This window comes from Rhynchophorus ferrugineus, unplaced genomic scaffold (assembly GCF_030347505.1).
Source record: "Rhynchophorus ferrugineus isolate W39M unplaced genomic scaffold, kcgeb_rfMv2 rfM30, whole genome shotgun sequence".
NCBI classification, from domain to species: domain Eukaryota; kingdom Metazoa; phylum Arthropoda; class Insecta; order Coleoptera; family Curculionidae; genus Rhynchophorus; species Rhynchophorus ferrugineus.
This window is the reverse complement of record NW_027472609.1, coordinates 638924-657644: the sequence shown is the minus strand read 5'-3', so window position 1 is coordinate 657644 and position 18721 is coordinate 638924. Positions and strand designations below refer to the sequence as shown.

General features: G+C 33.9%; 2 protein-coding genes and 1 long non-coding RNA gene across 6 annotated transcripts in view; 2 read left to right on the top strand and 1 right to left on the bottom strand.

Moving 5' to 3' along the window:
* LOC143205881 (uncharacterized) overlaps positions 1–12520 on the top strand; it is a 69121-nt gene extending 56601 nt beyond the window's left edge. The window contains exons 1-7 of one of the 3 annotated variants that reach the window (XR_013007952.1): positions 5018–5155; positions 8037–8138; positions 8199–8223; positions 8293–8503; positions 11694–11811; positions 11874–12213; positions 12297–12520. The gene's annotated coding sequence lies outside the window, so the exon portion shown is untranslated. Of the gene's footprint in view, positions 1326–4700; positions 5156–8036; positions 8139–8189; positions 8224–8292; positions 8504–11693; positions 11812–11873; positions 12214–12296 lie in introns of those variants that run through there. The other 2 variants (XR_013007951.1, XR_013007953.1) reach the window with 2 other exon arrangements.
* LOC143205888 (uncharacterized) lies at positions 17–1170 on the top strand. Its single transcript, XR_013007963.1, has 3 exons — positions 17–271; positions 513–671; positions 898–1170. It is a non-coding gene; the product is annotated as an uncharacterized LOC143205888 (long non-coding RNA).
* Positions 7309–7983, bottom strand: LOC143205880 (uncharacterized). Of its 2 annotated transcripts, none has more exons than XM_076418919.1 (3): positions 7763–7983; positions 7551–7711; positions 7309–7496 (listed from the first exon to the last, which is right to left on the bottom strand). In XM_076418919.1, exons 1-3 carry the CDS (start codon positions 7881–7883, stop codon positions 7446–7448), a joined length of 333 nt encoding a protein of 110 aa, XP_076275034.1. In that variant the 5' UTR covers positions 7884–7983; the 3' UTR covers positions 7309–7445. The 2 variants fall into 2 exon arrangements, with proteins under 2 accessions (XP_076275034.1, XP_076275035.1); XM_076418920.1 differs by having other exon boundaries at positions 7551–7693; positions 7763–7954.
* Positions 12521–18721: the final 6201 nt, after the last annotated feature.

Genomic DNA, 18721 nt, shown 5'->3' with positions numbered 1-18721 from the left:
ATTGACGTACGCGCATGGGAGGTTATGTCTTCGTTCTGATTATACGTTTTGTTTACTTTATTTTATTATTGTTGTGTTTTTAGGTTTTCTTATGGATTAGACTGATCGTGTGTGATTTGGCGATCTACGACTTGTTTGTTTTACCCCCTCGCACCACTTGGTGGTTTTGTCGGACACAATCTGTGTCACTAGAAAATTTGCTTGTGCTTGACGATTGAATACCACCAGACTAGGATTGTACTTTTGTATGAATATTGCGTATTATTTCAGGGTGAGTTTAGATATTATCTTTATCCGCCTTTTCTTATTCTTAATTGATTAATTAGATGACCCTTGTTTTTTGATTTTGTAAGGCATGAAGTCCACTGAGATTACCACTCCGTGGGACGGTGAAGTGACGCCGTAAATATGTTTTGATGTTGTTTAACTACCTTTATTTTATTTTATTTTGTTGCTAGTTATTTTCCCACCAAGATATCAGCAGTGTATTTATGTTTCTTTGTATTTTTTAGGTTATCTGCGTCCAGGTTCTTTGGCAGAATTGGTGGAATTGACCGTGATTTATTTGGAGATGATATATCCGAAGCTATCCGTGGCACCATGCAGCTCTTCTGTACTCGATGATTAAACACTATCAGATTAGGATTTTACTTTTGCTTGAGTACTTTTGGGTATGTTGAATATTATATTTGTTTTCATTAGACTTATCTGTTCGAAATTTATTAGTTAGATGACTTATGTGTTTTGATTTGCAAGGTATGAGGTCTATTGAGATTACAACCCTGTGGGTCGGTGCAGTAACTTCGTGAATGACTTTCATATTTTTCAACTTCTTTTATTGCCAATCATCCTCCCATCGGGATATCAGCAGTTTATTTATGATTTTGTATGTTTTAGGTTAGGGATTTTTTGACAGACTTGATGGAATTGATTTTGTCCTAGTTGGTGGATTGGACAAAGCACTTTGGGACTATTGATACTGTGAATTTGCTAGTTTTCTATATTATAAGATGAGTATTATTTGTCTCGTTTTATGAGGTGTGTCTCTGTCCTCTGAATGATTGTTTTAGATGATTGTGTTTTATGCAAAGGTTGTGAGGAGGTTATTTTGCGAAGATAGATACGACCTTGACGATATGAGATGATGATTATTGTCTTTATTTTTAGGTAGGTTGGGCGACACAACAAGACTCCTATGATTGATTATGTGATGCGGACCTGTAGTGCTATTGCTCAAACTAAAGCAAACCATCAGCACCTCTCGATCTTCTCCATGCCATTTTACATGAATGAAGCATATACTCCCATGCTCGTCGTTCCGGATCGTCAGCTTATTTTAATTGTTTAATGGTTCCTATAATTTGGCTTTTTTTCTTGCTTATTATTATTATATTAATTACTTAATGATGCTCTGATTATAGTAACCATTGTTTTGAATTAAAAAACTATGTAATAGTTGCATGCAGTAGCGCTAACATCTAATAATAGTATGCCTAATATTAATCATTTTGAATGTCTATTTGTGGGATTGTGGAATTGTCTGTGTCTATCTCTATGTTTCTCAAGGGGCGTCTCTTATATGTATAAAGAGTTATCTTGACATAGCTATTATTTGTATTGTGCTTTATTGGTTTAATTAATCATAATAAAAATAATGAGGGTTTATATTACTGATTTCTTCTTGTTGTTTTTGTTATTATCAGTTGTCAATTCTGGGATCGCAGGACTTCTGCGATATTTTCTTCTTCATTAATAACTTTGTTTGCCCAATCATTCAATATTTCAATTTTCTTCTTGTTTGTTTTGTTGAGTGCATTTCTCATTTCCATCTGATCATTCGGAATTTTATAAAGATCTCTGGCGCTCAACCTTTCGGCGTTTGTGCATTCATTTATGATGACTATCTTCTTGATCTTGGCTGCATCCGCATACTCCTTCCGTGATTTCCAGTCTGAATCTCTTGATGTATGCTTCCATGTTTCCATGGTTTGTTATCAGTTGCACTGCTTTTCGGTTTAGCTCTAACCTTTCAAATCCTAGTGTTTTGCAGTGTTTGTAAGCGTTGCGGCCGTTGGTGTATTTGGCCCAGTATCTTTGCCATTTTCGTAGAATCCATTTCTTCTTTTCTATTCTTGCTGTGATTTTACTGGTCCAACCCAGACAGGCTTTGTCTGTCTGATTCTTCTCAGTGGCGGCCTTGGCTAGTTGGTCGACCTTTGTTTATTCGGTTGTGGTATTGTCCCATGATATTTCCACTTTGATACCCCCGGCTGCTCGTTCTCGTAATACCTTCTGTACTTCGGCTACCGGTCTGATCTTTGTCTCGTCGTTCTCCAGCTACTAGATAGTCGCTCTGCTATCTGTTTTGATTACGGCATGCATATCGCCATGTTTTTCTTCTAGTATTCTTATGGCTTCTTGTATGGCTAGAAATTCAGCTACCCTGCTGTTAATTTCATTTTCTAGTCTGATGCATGCCACTTCCTCTGTCCCGTTGCTCTGCGAATGAATATACCTTCTCCTGTTTTTTCCTGCTTCACACTAGCATCCGTCCATACCTTCACTATGTGTCTTCCTATCTCGTACTGCTCGGTCCCCAACGAATCCACAGTTTTTCTCATGGCCAGCACATGTATTTTTGCTCCGGCCTTGGCGGGCCTAGTGGATAACCGTATTTTTCTGCCGCCCATGCTCTTGCTTCGGTTTCTATTGGTAGAGGAACTACTCCTGCGATTGTAGCGCGCTCGTCGGTGCTGTTTTATACGCGCCTGTGATTAATATTAGGGCGTATCTTTAAATCGCGTTTAGCTTCCTCTGAGTGTATACTTTATTTACGTACCCTCCCCATGTCTCGGACCCGTATAGTATGGCTGGCTTCACGACTCTCTCGTATACATATTTCATTATGTCCCTTGCCATATTTACGTACTTCCAGCGTATAGGTCCCGCCATTTTGGCAACGACGGTTTAACCCTTTTCTTTGATGGCATTCAGATGGTTAATTTATATGTTTTTCCTATCCAATATCACTCCTAGGTACCTCATCTGGTCTTTAGAAGTTATGATTTCTTCATTTAATTTAATTCTTATCTTCGGAAATCTGGACCTTCTGGGTACTACTGGGGTTTCTCTACTGCGGTCATTTCTTCTTCTCTTCAATTCTTCCATCGTAAAGGGGATCTCCTTCTTTGGATATATCATAACTTCTGGTTTTTCTTTGTATTGTGTTGTGTTTCTTGTATTGTACTCTTGATTCTTCTGCCCATTCAGTATTGTCAGTATTTGTTCCATTCTTGTTTAATTTCAGTAGGTTTTCGATGGCTGATTGCGATGATTTGGTCGTCGGCGAACGCTTGTGCTCTCACATGTGTCTGTTGTGTGCTAATCTCAGCTATCTTATCGAACCAGGAGTTGATATTAATCAACCGTAGAGTCGGGACTATGCTCGATCCTTGTAGCCGCCCCTTCTCTATTCCGAACTGGATTTTGTTCTCTTTAATCCCTGCTTTCATCATTTCATTTAATACAGTAACTTGTGTTGCTGTATTGAAAGCATTTTTTGGATCTAATGCCACAACCAGCACTTTTTTTTTCTCTTTGTGATTCCACAATCTGCCCTATAGGCAATAAGTATTTCTTATGTCTATATTATATTTACATGGCATGCAGAAAATCACTTCATTAAGCGATCTTCTGTATAAAATATCTTAATTAATTAGTCTTATTCTAAAGTTTATATATGTCCAGTAATCAGATCAGGTGGTGTTAAACGTTTCAGTCTACGTCGCATATTTAGCTGATTAGCGAGTATATTGGGATGCACCAACATTCTTTTGAAGTACTTCACACAAACACGTTGAACTACACTCGTTATAGGTTCTAGAGTAATATCATATCGCGTTTATTTGAAATATAGTACGGAGCATTAACAATGGCACGCAACACTTTATTTTGGAACCGTTGAATGATGGATATATTAGATTTGCTAGCGGTACCCCATAGTTGGATTCCTTATGACCAAATAGTTAAATTAATACATTGTTACTAGTCGTTTCCGTCTAACCTACAATTTGTCTTTATGTTAACTTAAATCTAGGTATATAGCTAGGAGGAGCCATCGGCGCTAACTCAGTCTCTGATGAGTAATACTTTATTGATAAACTTTCACGAATTTTGTCCGAGCCTCTTGTTTGTCGAAACTTTTTTCCTAAAATCTTGAAAACTAAAATTAAGTTCCGAAGCTTTCAGAATTTTCATAGATCCAAAACAATTTTTTACAGAGCAATTGTTAAATTTCTTTTAAAAATATTAATCGTAAAGAGGTGAATAAAGCACTTCCTTTAAAATTATATTATTTATTACATGAAAATAGAAATTAGTATATTTTTCCTATTCTTTTTTTAAATTAATCAGTTGAATGAATATATAATCTCTGTCTCGTTTACACTACCATTAGAAAATATAAAGACTTTTAAAATTAACTGGTCCAAGCATCTATCTCCGTCCTTTCCTATCTCACATTTTATACAGACAAGATTTTGTATATCTTCGTCTGACATCACAAATGAAAAAACAGTTGAATCGTATATTTGACAGTAGCTATTTTTTTTTGACAGTTCCCAACGCTAATCTGAACTAATCCCGCCATTAGTCCCTGGCCAACTTCGTTGGCGTTCGCTTAATTATTATTTGTGTTGTAGGATTTTATTTAAAATATTTATCTGAATATGTTGAAAAAAAAATATGACGAAGTGAAATGAGAGTTTTCTACAAAAAAGAGACCTGGAAATTTTAAATAAATGCTAGGTAATAACATGTCTTTATGTAGATATGTATTACAACTTGAATCTAATCCAGAAACTCAAGATACCTGAAAGAAAAGTCCATTAAGGTAAGCAACTAAAGAATTTTATTGATAATCAGCAGTAAAAAAAATTATATATATTTATATAATTTACAGAGAGCGATATATCTACCTATTCCTCTACACGAATGTACCCAGAGTTGATAACATATTCCAGGCTTTGTTAAACAGTATCATTAAACTATATGAATGTGAAAATTTGAGTCGATATGTGTTCGAACTCACACACGGTGGTGATCCAAATGTCGTTTAAATTATGTATCTGCAGCAAAGTTAAAGTAACAATAGTTGGTAAGTTATATTTTCATTTTCATAATTAAATTTATGCTCGGCTAGTATATCATCTATTCAGTGATGCAATCTAATAATAAATACATACAAATTATAAATATTTTAATAAGATAGTTGCTTTTACTTATATTTATTTAGAACCAGATTTTTACAAATGTATTTTTTTCTACTGTATTCTACAGACCCTGGGCCTTTTATGTAAAATCTTAGTTGTGGGAAAATATAAACTGTATTTCTATTTTGGCTTATTCAATATATGTGTGGAGGTTGCTTTAAAAAATACCTGATTTTTGAATGCATATTTTGGTTTTATCCTGAATATTCTTTAGAAAAACAGGACTGGTCTTTTAGATATTGTGTTTATTTTGGTTATTACTCACTTTGTAATGTTTTAGGAATCTATCCAAATTGTTTACTGAATATAAAAGTATAGATTTTGGGTTCTTACTAAAAGTTAATGTTAACAGAATTGTTTTTGTTTGTTTTAGATACATTTCTGACTAATCGATATGTCTAGTTTTGTTTTTATTCCAATAAAAGTATATTGTGGAGGTATAAACTGGTTATTAGATAATATATTTGTCTTCGGTTTTTCAAAATGGCATACACCTTGCCAATCAAGTTTGTAAATAATCCATTCATAAATCAGCTTATCGTTTGATTTTATTTAATCAGGTAGTACATTTTTCTTAATTATTAATTTCAGATTCATTCTCCATTTTCAGATCTGCTACACAGTGAGCTAAAGAGTATACAAGCAAGTTTTTATTTCTCTAATTTACAATTCAATTCATAAGAAAATCTTGGAAATGTGTTTTTATTCTCTTTTTTCATTCTGGGCTATATGCTTCAATCCTTGTTTTTGAAGTTTTGAAATATTTTATTTTCAAGTGCTAGTGTGAACTTTCTTTCGAAATAGTGGGGTGTGAAACATTTTGTCGTCCATACTATTGCTTGAAGTTTTTCTGTTGCAGTACAATTGCATTTTATTTAAGTTAAGCTATGATAGGCCATGAATGATGCGTCTATAGTATAATTAAATGCATAACAATCTCATGGTCAAAGAAGATTAAGGCGATGAAGTTGTTGTACTCCTTTCAGAGCGTTATCTCTTCTTCGTTGGAATAATCCTGGGGCTTCTTGGGGCCAAATGGCATGCGTAATATAGGCAAATATCCATTTCGATCTGGTGGAAGTCACTGAACATATGCAGAATGGTGAATTCCTAGGTATGATACTTGATACACTTGCATAGTATTTACTTGTTAGTTTAGTTTTCTAAGTTTACTATTTTGTCTCCTTCATCGGGATTTGGACAATAATTTTCGTCGTCATATTCAAAATAATATTGATCAAATATTTGAAATTTTGAATATCGTAACCGAAGTTATGTAGTTTATTTTCAGAGAACCGAGTATTCGAATCGTTAGGGAAACCTTTTTCGATAAGTGCTAATTGTTTTACTAAGAATGGCACCTGAAACAAATAAACAATAAAGGCGCTGTAGAGACGAAGTGAACCAATCGGATCCCATCGCGGCTCAATGCATAGCGATTAAAACAATAAGTCCAAATTTCCTGTAAGGTTAAATCTCTCTTTTTCTATGGATCTATCTTATATTTGCCGCTTTGTATGGTTTATTACTGGTATCCCACCACTTCCAATTAGATGATCCTTAAAGGTACGCCCACACTTGATGTATTTGATACATTTGAAAGTGTGGATAAACTTTAAGACCCTAGACCTATATAAGGATACATTACTCCTCTGTCTTCTGTGGATTTATCGTATGGGCATATTGAGCTCCATTTAATTTTAAAACAGAATAATGGGAGTTTGTCGCATGCGTACATACTTTATTTACTTATATATTTTTATGGTGATTATTACACACACACACACATATATATATAAAAGCAGCTAAATAAGTTCATGAGGTAAATTAAAATGGTAAAATTTTGGAAACAACACATTTTCATATATAGACATCATTATTTTTTATAAATAAATATACACACATTTGATAAACAATTGATTTGGTGTTGAAACTATATATAAGGAGGGAAATAAACATTGAACATTTTTTGAAATATCACATTTTATTTAAAAAATTATTGAATAAAATTAAATAATAAAAATAATTTCTATATGCCTTCCTATTTTTACAAAAACACCATATTTGAATTAATTTACATATTTGAACAATTACCAAAATCTCCGAAAATCATATAAATAAACAATATCATAAAAAAGACCAAAATCGTTTAGATCAAACCCAACCAATATATATTTAAAACCAAATGAAAAATCCCCCACTATATATGAAAGCAGTGAAGTTCTCCTAAAAATCTCCAAATATGATCAACTATGATCGCTCACTTCTTGATCCACAAACCTCATTAATGACTTGACTACTTCCAACACAAGAAGAATAATTTTCTGACCTGTTCTTATTATCATTAAGTTTTGGCATATGTTGATAGTTATCCGATGTCGTCGAAAACGATATTGTTATAGATTTGGCAGCAAACATTCCCTCTATAAATAAAATTAATACTGTTTGGATTTTATACCTTTTAAAAATATAACCCTACATTTTGAACTCACCCCCGTTCTTCCATATTTTAAATCCAATGACAAAAAATATAAAGACATTTAAAATTAACTGGTCCAAGCATCTATCTCCGTCCTTTCCTATCTCACATTTTATACAGACAAGACTGTACATCTTCGTCTGACATCACAAATGAAAAAACAGTCGAGTCGTGTATTTGACAGTAGCTATTTTTATTGACAGTTCCCAACGCTAATCTGAACTAATCCCGCCATTAGTCCCTGGCCTGCTTCGTTGGCGTTCGCATAATTGTTGTTTTTATTGTAGGATTTGATTTAAAATATTTATCTGAATATGTTAAAAAAATGACGAAGTGAAATGAGAGTTTTCTACAACAAAGGAGACCTGGAAATGTTAAATACATGCTAGGTAATAAGATTTCTTTATGTAAATATGTATTACAACTTAGATCTAATCTAGAAACCCAAGATACCCGAAAGAAAAGTCCATTAAGGTAAGCAACTAAATAATTTTAATGATAATCAGCAGTAAAATATTATATATATATATATATAATTTACAGAAGGCGATCTATCTACCTATTCTTCTACAAGAAATGTACCCAGAGATGATAACATATTCCAGGTTTTGTTAAACAGTATCATTAATCTATATGGGTGTGAGAATTTGAGTCAAGATATGTGTTCACGTGTCAAGATAGAAGTCACACATTGTGGAGATCCAAATATCGTTCAAGTTATGTATCTGCCGCAAAGTTAAAGTAACAATAGTTGGTAAGTTATATTTTCATTTTCATAATTAAATTTACGCTCGGCTAGTATATCATCTATTCAGTGTTGCAATCTAATTATAAATACATACAAGTTATAAATATTTTAATAAGATAGTTACTTTTAGTTATATTTATTTAGAAACAGATTTTTACAAATGTATTCTTTTATTGTATTCTATCAACCCTAAGCCTTTTATGCAATATCTCAGTTGCCGGAAAATATAAACTGTATTTCTATTTTGGCTTATTCACTATATGTGTGGAGGTTGCTTTAAAAAATACCTGATTTTTGAATAAATATTTTGGTTTTATCCTGAATATCTTTAAAAATAACAGGACTGGTCTTTTAGATTTTTAGTTTATTTTATTTTGATTATTACTCACTTTATAATGTTTTAGAAATCTATCCAAATTGTTTACTAGATATAAAAGTATAGATCTTGGGTTCTTACTAAAAGTTAATGTTAATAGAATTGTGTTTATTTGTTTTAGATACATTTCTGACTTATCGATATGTCTAGTGTTGTTTTTACTACAATAAAAGTATATTGTGGAAATATAAACTGGTTATTAGATAATATATTTGTCTTTGGTTTTTCAAAATGGCATAAACAGGTGCCAATCAAGTTTGTAGATATTACAGGTTAATTGGGGTAACATTGGTTTTGTTATGTTATTTTGAATTCATGTATTTGGTTATTTTGAATAGAGCTTTCCATAAATAATCCATTCATAAATCAGCTTATTAGGTAGTACAATTTTCTTAATTATTAATTTCACCTTCATTTTCCATTTTCAGATCTTCTGCTACACAGTGAGCTAAAGAGTATACAAACAAGTTTTTATTTCTCTAATTTACAATTCAATTCATATGAAGATCTTGGAAACGTGTTTCTATTCTCTTTTTTCATTCTGGGCTCTATGTTTCAATCCTTAAAGTTTTGAAATATTTTATTTTCAAGTGCTAGTGTGAACTTTCTTTCGAAATATTGGGGTGTGAAACATTTTGTTGTCCATACTATTGCTTGAAGTTTTTCTGTTGCAGTACAATTGCATTTTATTTAAGTTAAGGTAAGATTGGGGCCATTGCATGATGCATCTATAGCATAATTAAATGCATAACAATCTCATGGTCAAAGAAGATTAAGCGATGAAGCTGTTGTACTCTTTTCAAAGCATGATCTCTTCTTCGTTGGAATAATCCTAGGGCTTGTTAGGGCCAAGTGGCATCCGTAATATAGGCAAATATCCATTTCGATCTGATGGAAATCACTGAAAATGTGCAGAGTGGTGAAGTATTAACTTATCAATTTGTCAAATATATATCAGATATATTTAGGAGTGGATTTCTGCAATATAATTTTCCCGTTACGCTTTCGCACGAGTCGCCATTTCTGTTCAGGGTGTCAGAGATAAATTAGTAAAATTGAAAAATTAAAATAACATGTATATGGGAGAATTTTGTCATGAAATCTATAATAATATTTAACTTAGTAGATTCATACTTTGCAAATGGCAATTATCAACAAAATTAAAATTTATAAAATTAAAATAACGTCTTAGAAGTAAAGGTTACGTTACTTGTTCTTCGATGAAGAATAATGAAGGTAGAAGGATAATGATTGATGAAACAATAATGAAGTTAAGTATTTATACATATCGATACCCTTTGTAGCACAAAACACGTTAAATAACATGGGAGGACTATTTTACAAGCTGCGGAGGAAAATATGTTCAATAATAATCTCATAAAATAATTATTGACAACAAAAATATTTAGTTTACTAAGGGTTGTTAGAACATTATTTTTCAATATATGATTGTTTGGGGCATACATGAAAGTGGTGCAAATACTAGAAGTAGCGATAGCATGAAAGAGTTTAAATAATAATGTCAAATTACTACTAACTTCATTTAATTCGTACAGTATCTCACGCATTTTAAAAATGTATCAAACCCTTCCACATGTAAAAATAACCACCCGTTAACCACACTGCACATAACAATTGAGAGTACAACATTTTCTAGCTACAATATAAATAAAACCCATTAAATACAGTAATTTTAGAAAAGAGTCTCTTACCTATATATGTTATTCTTTAGGTGGTTATCATAACACTGCGGTATGAAGATGTTACTCTTTCAATTTTTCCAACATTTGTCTAAATGTGCTTGCTGGCAGGTTTATTTTTTAAAAGATACGACTATAATATTTTCTAATAAGGACTGTGACTTCTTGATCTAACTCATCTTGTACTCGTCAACAGTTATTATTTTCATAGTACTTGTGCCTGAAATAATTTCTTCGCGATTAACGCATGAGTCACCTTCAAGAAAATAATTAAATTACTAGAATATAACCATACACCATGCAGTAGATATAAATTCGTACTTGTCCATACTATTCTTGTCTCTATCTTTAACGGGTGAATTTCTTGAATATATATCCATTTTGTGTCGCCAAATAGAGGTAATATTTTTAATTAATTGTTTTATTAAGTCTACCTCAGTGAAATTTCCACATGTTTATATACAGGTTTTTTCCCTTGGGGCTGAAAATATATTCTGATGACTTTAGTTTATTTTGTAGTCATTACAGGATTGTAATTGTTTCATATCTTTAGGAATCTATAAATCTATCTATAAAAATCGATAAATACTAAAGTTGTGTGAACATAAGAATTCTTAAATATTCTAAGAGTCCTTAAGAAGATATTTTTATCATAATCTTCAAACGAGTTGGATTTCAATCTTATTGGTATTTTCTTCCTTATCATAACATTGTTTATTATGTTACTGACCATACTTAATAATTTGATATTCTTTAAAAACGCGTACCGTCGAAAAGTGATTGACGAAACATTCCATTTTGTTGTAATTGTGGAAAAAATGGTTCTGAACAAAAGAATACGTGTCTCCAAAACAAACGATGAAAATCGTTGAAGGATTGTTGGGGTCCGATACTTTCCAAAAAGAGCCTGATGCGTCACAAGTTCATTTAGATCACGAGAAAATACCGCAAATGGCATTCGGCAAATTTTCCTCGAGTGTTCGCCCATGGTCTTGCGTAGAGATCGAATTATACTGTTCGTTCATGTTTGCACTCACCATATGATTAAATGCGAGTAATTCAGACTCGCCTCTCGGACACTAGCTAAGAATTTTAATTTGTATTTTATAATTTTTTTTAGATGATAGACCAATTAAAGCCACCCTGTTAGGCAGGGCTATTCTGCTATTGTGTTTAAGCTGCAGACCTTGACAATTGCAGAATCATAACGAAAATGAAAAGACACTGGAGAATAATTGGTAATTTCAAATAATATATTTATTTATTTTATTTTAGAATCCTATCTTTATATTTGATTTAGGTGATCCTAGATAAGATGGTTTGGATTATTTCTGGTTAAAAATTGATACATTTATAGAAAAGGCTGGTAGTGTTTCATCAAAGAAAAAACTTAGTTAATTATTGATAAAAAAATACTGATCCCAGAAGACAAATCCACATAGGTTTACACTTTTGCTTCCATTTTCCGTTTCCTAGGCCCAATGCAGCAATGTGTCTGCAAGTGGAATGGTATACAATAAAAATCAAAGGAGACTTTATTAGATTACATCAATTTACATGTATTCTTTTCTCAAGACAAATGAAGATTGTCCTACTTGAAATCTTGGTTGAAATGTATGTGGAGCAGAAGTACGATTAAGGTATAATGATTATAATAAACTTAAACCATTGAATACTACTATTTTCTGAGCACAACTAATTAAACCTATATTTACTTTTTTAGGTGATATTCGGGTCAAGATGACCCTTTAAATTTTACTGGAGACTGAAATTCACCAAATCCTCAGTAACAAATTGAAACAAATCAAATTGCATATATTTGATGAAGCATTTATTAAGTTTGTAAGGTGCTGTATGTGCGTAGTTATTGAGACCTTACATTTCTTTCAAAGTGAATGTAAAGAGAATATGTTAGCACTATTACTGGTAATAAAATTATTGTTTTTGGGTTGTTTTATTCCAATATAGGGACCAATTTGCAGTTCAAGATTCATTATTTTTCAGCGTCGAACTAAAAACAACTAGGATCTGACTACCTACGGAGGTCCTCGTCGGCAGTTGCACGGGGACTATCAATAAGGTCTTTTTAGAGGGTTGTTCTTTCACTAACATAGAGCGATTCATCATTAATCTATTTTTACCAATCAAATTATGTGAAAAGTGCTATCATTACATATAAAAATTTGAACTGGTTATGAAGGTAATCAATTTCTGTCTCTAGATTAGCAATCGACAAATTGTCATTTGTTGATTAACTGTTAATGAGTACAGATTTGTATAGTCTGATTATTCAGCCTAATGATTTCAGATGATGAATCAGCTTCTATGTTACTAATTTGGACTTCTATATTTGCTTCAGTCTGTCTCTTGAGGTGACTACATTAGATGAATTCTCTATTGGTTCTTAATTGTAATAAGGCATTGAATACATAAAAAAAAATTGCTGGTTCAACTTATCTACTGATGTCGAAGGAAATGTTTTGAGGTAGTGCTTGAGTGAAACATTATTGGGCTATATTTTGCAGGTTCTAAATTACAATACGAAATTGATTTAAAATCTTTATCATTCAGTTTCCATGGTATAAATAAATTTATATTTTGTCCGGTGGTATATTCTCTATTGGTTTCTAGTTATAATGTGGTATAGGTGCATAATAAGTCTTGTTTATTGGATCATTAGTAGGTGATAACTGTTCTACTGGTTATCAGTCTTAACACTACTAAAATTGCATAAATGGTGTTAACGTCTATGGTATAACCGAAAAGTTGTGCTGGAATGCAGGGTCGGGGCGTTGGATGGTTATTTTTTTATTGGTTTTCGTTTTGGTTCGATATTTTTATTAAAGGCAATTTAGAGAGTTCTATGTTAACATCGGGTGGTATTACTTCTGCTTTTCACTTTTAATACGATGCCAGTTGCATACAAATAAATATATCTGATAAATTGTGTGCTGCAGCTGTGTCTGCTTCACATTTTATCGTTAAAGTTTGTCAATTGGCACTGTCTCTTTATTAATTGTGGATTAGTACTAGACGCATAAAAGCAATTCTTGTTCTACAACCGTAAATTCGTGTTATGCTTTTGGGAAGATTCTACGTCATATTATGTTAATGGAATTTGCTGTATTGGTTTTAAATTATATATAATACTTGATACCTAAAAGTATTATTTTTCGATAAGTGTTAATATATGACTTCTGGTCTTTATCTGGTTTATTGATCGATCTCTAAGTTGATATAAGATTTAGGTTGAGCGTTTGGATCCTTGTTTATTGGTTGCTCTGGTAGTTTCATAGTTAAAAGGTCGCAAAAACTGTTTGTTTTTCATCGTTTAAGCTTGTAGTTTAAAGGTGGTTCTTGGTTGAAGATTGTTTGCCAGAGCTCTATTCGCCATGAACATGTTGAGAATAAGTTGTAGAACTGGGATTAAATTACTTTTAATTTCTTTGCTGGATTAATGGCAGACTTTAATCTATGGCTAAAGTGTCATTCGTTAAAGTATTTAAATGTAAACATAGCATCCTTGTATGCTAGTACATAATTTTTCTCATGTGAGGTTCGAGGCCAGTGTAGTTAACAGTTGCGCCTGGTACCCGATCACTGACATACTCTTGCACCATTATTGAGGCCTTTAATCCGTCTGCATACTGTTAGTAGTATGCATATAGTGTCTAGTATAATTAGGGAATCAATTTATATCCCGGTGGCAGGCCCCGTTATTGGTCTTCATCAATAGATTTTGGATCCAGGTTTTGTCTGTCTATATGAATCTGTATGTTTTACATTTAAGACAGTATATCGACGTAACAAGTCACAGTAGATTATACTGAGCTTCTCACTCTGGCAGTGAAATCTACTTGTTTTGTAATTCCAGTATAGCATCTAAGTTATTCAATTTAGATTTTACTGAGCTTCTCATTCTGCAACGACTTTTCGAGAGTCCATGTCTGTGTACTCTTACGTGTTTGAGACCATCTCCTGCTAACTCTTTATGGGTTAGCTTGCCTCTGATGGCGGCTAATGTCTCCGCGCCACTTGCTTCTTCCTTTCTGATTTTAATTTCGTATCTATTATGAATCTGTTTCGGAGGTTGCCATTCTAGATTAGGTTTGGTGGATTTCGGTGCCTTTGACTGGGCTTTTTGTGGTTTCACAGTGTTTTATTTTCATTATTCTTTTTTTGTTGCCGCGACCTCATTGTACGTACAGATCATATTGTATGTATTTTCTGTCTGTACCTCCATGGTAGTCATCTCGATTCTTTTGCTGATGTCGGTCGGCGTGCTTACATCCATCATCACTGGCCTGGCAAGGGCTGCTGGAGAATACTCCCTGTCTTGCAACAGGGATTCTATTATTTTTATTCTCTTGTCTGTTTCGTGCTGTATTTGTGCCAATTTTCTGTTTATCCTCTCCTCCACCATTGCTTCCGCATTCGTGTGCTCTCGGCTTGTGTGGTATTTGTTATCACGACTGCAGATTTGGCTTTCATCGTCTCTTCTGCTACTATATCTATTTTCATTAGAATATTTGCGAGGCGGGTTCTGTCTGTGGAGATGAACCAATATGTCCTATATTTTAGGCGATATCTGCTGACTGCGAGTCTGACTTACTCGGTCAGATCTTTCGTGACGTCATCGAATTCAGTTGCACTTAATCCGCACAGGTCTCGTCTGTAGAATTCGAAGTCAATGGTACTATGCGCCTCTACTGTTTTAGTATTCTCCATTATAGTATCTAGGACGCTGTTTCTAGACTCCACTGAGCTTCTTGCGCTCCCTCTCCTGCCCCCGTTCACTCTAGCAGGCGCAGCCACAGTGGTCCCCAACCCGCTCTCGCTACTAATGGATATGCTCCTTGATCTGAGCTGTCGAGTATTTGCGACCATATTGTCGATATTTATTTTGATTGACGATTTAAGGGATTTATCCATTATATATATTTTTATTTAATACTAATAATAAGTATTAGAAGTTGCCGATTGTTTGGCATTTAGTCGCTATGTCTATCTTTATCAATAGATATTGGATCCATGTTTTGTTTGTGATAACCCAACTTTTTCGTCGATGTGCCATTCTAGATTAGGTTTGGTGGATTTCGGTGCCTTTGACTGTGCTTTTTGTGGTTTGACAGTGTTTTATTTTCATTGCTCTTTTTTGTTGCCGCGACCTCATTGTACGTACAGATCGTATTGAATGTATTTTCGATCTCTACCTCCCCGGTAGTCATCTCGATTCTTCTGCAGATATCGGTTCGCGTGCTTACATCCATCATCACTGGCCTGGCGAAGACTGCTGGAGAATACTCCCTGTCTTGCAACAGAGATTCTGTTCTTTGTATTCTTTTGTTTGTTTCGTGCTGTATTTGTGCCAATTTTCTGTTTATTATCTCCTCCACCATTGCTTCCTCATTCGTGATGCTCTCGACTTGTGTGGTATTTGTCATCACGACTGCGGATTTGGCTTTCAGCGTCTCTTCTGCTACTATGTCTATTTTCTTTGAATATTCGCGACGCGGGTTATGTCTGTGGAGATGAACCGAAATGTAATATATTTTAGACAATATCTCCTGATTGCGAGTCTGACTTGCTCAGTCAGATCTTTCATGACGTCAACCAATTCAGTTGCACTCAATCAGCACAGTCCTCGTCTGTAGAATTCGAAGTCAATGGTACTATGTGCCTCTACTGTTTTAATATTCTCCGTTATAGTATCTAGAACGCTGTTTCTAGATTCCACAGAGCTTTTTGAGCTCCCTCAGCAGCCACAGTGGTTCCCAACCCGCTCTCGCTACTAATGTCGATATTTATTTTGGATGACGATTTAAGAGATTTATCTATTATAATTATTAGATGCCTATTAGACAATATACAGATATGGACAATTTTTTAATGGGAATTGTATCGAGATAATAATTAATTCAATATATTTGTGGGAATGACCTTACTAATTACTAATAAGGAGATTTAAAATAACTGGAATATATACTAAATATATTCAGAAGATCTGTTCTAAGGTTAAAGAAATACACCCTGAATATATTGTGTTTTATTGTGAATTCAAAATATATTATATTCCCGAATATTTCACGCTCAAAAAACAGCCGTTAGGAAGTCAGCGTTTATCGCCCCTATTGATGTAACGGTTTTTATGAGTTTTCACGATTACTTTGAAAACTACTCCTTATAAAGAACTAGGAATTTCACGAATTATTCTACCTATTCTGCCCGTTGCTATGTCAAGGGAATTTTAAATTTATTTTGAATTCAGACCAGTAATAACGGAAATTGAAACCCTACCTTGTCTCGATGATAAGGCACGCACCACTTTTCTTGGTTTTCACAAGATTTTCAAGGGAAATTTCACCAGCTGGACACTAGCGAATCGCAGGGAGCACTGATAACAGCACAATTAGTTTATTTTCGATGCGAAAACCGTGGAATTTCATGATTTTCTAGGATTTCGGGCGAAGTTTGAGGAGCCAACGCAGACACGTCCGCAACCGAAAAGTTGTGCTGGAATGCAGGGTCGGGGCGTTGGATGGTTATTTTTTTATTGGTTTTCGTTTTGGTTCGATATTTTTATTAAAGGTAATTTAGAGAGTTCTATGTTAACATCGGGTGGTATTATTCTGCTTTTCACTTTTAATACGATGCCAGTTGCATACAAATAAATATATCTGATAAATTGTGTGCTGCAGCTGTGTCTGCTTCACATTTTATCGTTAAAGTTTGTCAATTGGCACTGTCTCTTTATTAATTGTGGATTAGTACTAGACGCATAAAAACAATTCTTGTTCTACAACCGTAAATTTGTGTTATACTTTTGGGAAGATTCTACGTCATATTATGTTAATGGAATGTGCTGTATTGGTTTTAAATTATATATAGTACTTGATACCTAAAAGTATTATTTTTCGATAAGTGTTAATATATGATTTCTGGTCTCTATACGTTTATTGATCGATCTCTAAGTTGATATAAGATTTGGGTTGAGCGTTTGGATCCTTGTTTATTGGTTGCTCTGGTACTTTCATAGTTAAAAGTTCGCAAAAACTGTTTGTTTTTCATCGTTTAAGCTTGTAGTTTAAAGGCGGTTCTTGGTTGAAGATTGTCTGCCAGAGCTCTATTCGCCATGAACATGTTGAGAATAAGATGTAGAACTGGGATTAAATTATTTTTAATTTTATTGCTGGATTAATTACAGACTTTAATCTATGGCTAAAGTGTCATTCGTTAAAGTATTTAAATGTAAACATAGCATCCTTGTATGCTAGTACATAATTTTTCTCATGTGAGGTTCGAGGCCAGTGTAGTTAACAGTTGCGCCTGGTACCCGATCACTGACATACTCTTGCACCATTATTGAGGCCTTTAATCCGTCTGCATACTGTTAGTAGTATGCATATAGTGTCTAGTATAATTAGGGAATCAATTTATATCCCGGTGGCAGGCCCCGTTATTGGTCTTCATCAATAGATTTTGGATCCAGGTTTTGTCTGTCTATATGAATCTGTATGTTTTACATTTAAGACAGTATATCGACGTAACAAGTCACAGTAGATTATACTGAGCTTCTCACTCTGGCAGTGAAATCTACTTGTTTTGTAATTCCAGTATAGCATCTAAGTTATTCAATTTAGATTTTACTGAGCTTCTCATTCTGCAACGACTTTTCGAGAGTCCATGTCTGTGTACTCTTACGTGTTTGAGACCATCTCCTGCTAACTCTTTATGGGTTAGCTTGCCTCTGATGGCGGCTAATGTCTCCGCGCCACTTGCTTCTTCCTTTCTGATTTTAATTTCGTATCTATTATGAATCTGTTTCGGAGGTTGCCATTCTAGATTAGGTTTGGTGGATTTCGGTGCCTTTGACTGGGCTTTTTGTGGTTTCACAGTGTTTTATTTTCATTATTCTTTTTTTGTTGCCGCGACCTCATTGTACGTACAGATCATATTGTATGTATTTTCTGTCTGTACCTCCATGGTAGTCATCTCGATTCTTTTGCTGATGTCGGTCGGCGTGCTTACATCCATCATCACTGGCCTGGCAAGGGCTGCTGGAGAATACTCCCTGTCTTGCAACAGGGATTCTATTATTTTTATTCTCTTGTCTGTTTCGTGCTGTATTTGTGCCAATTTTCTGTTTAT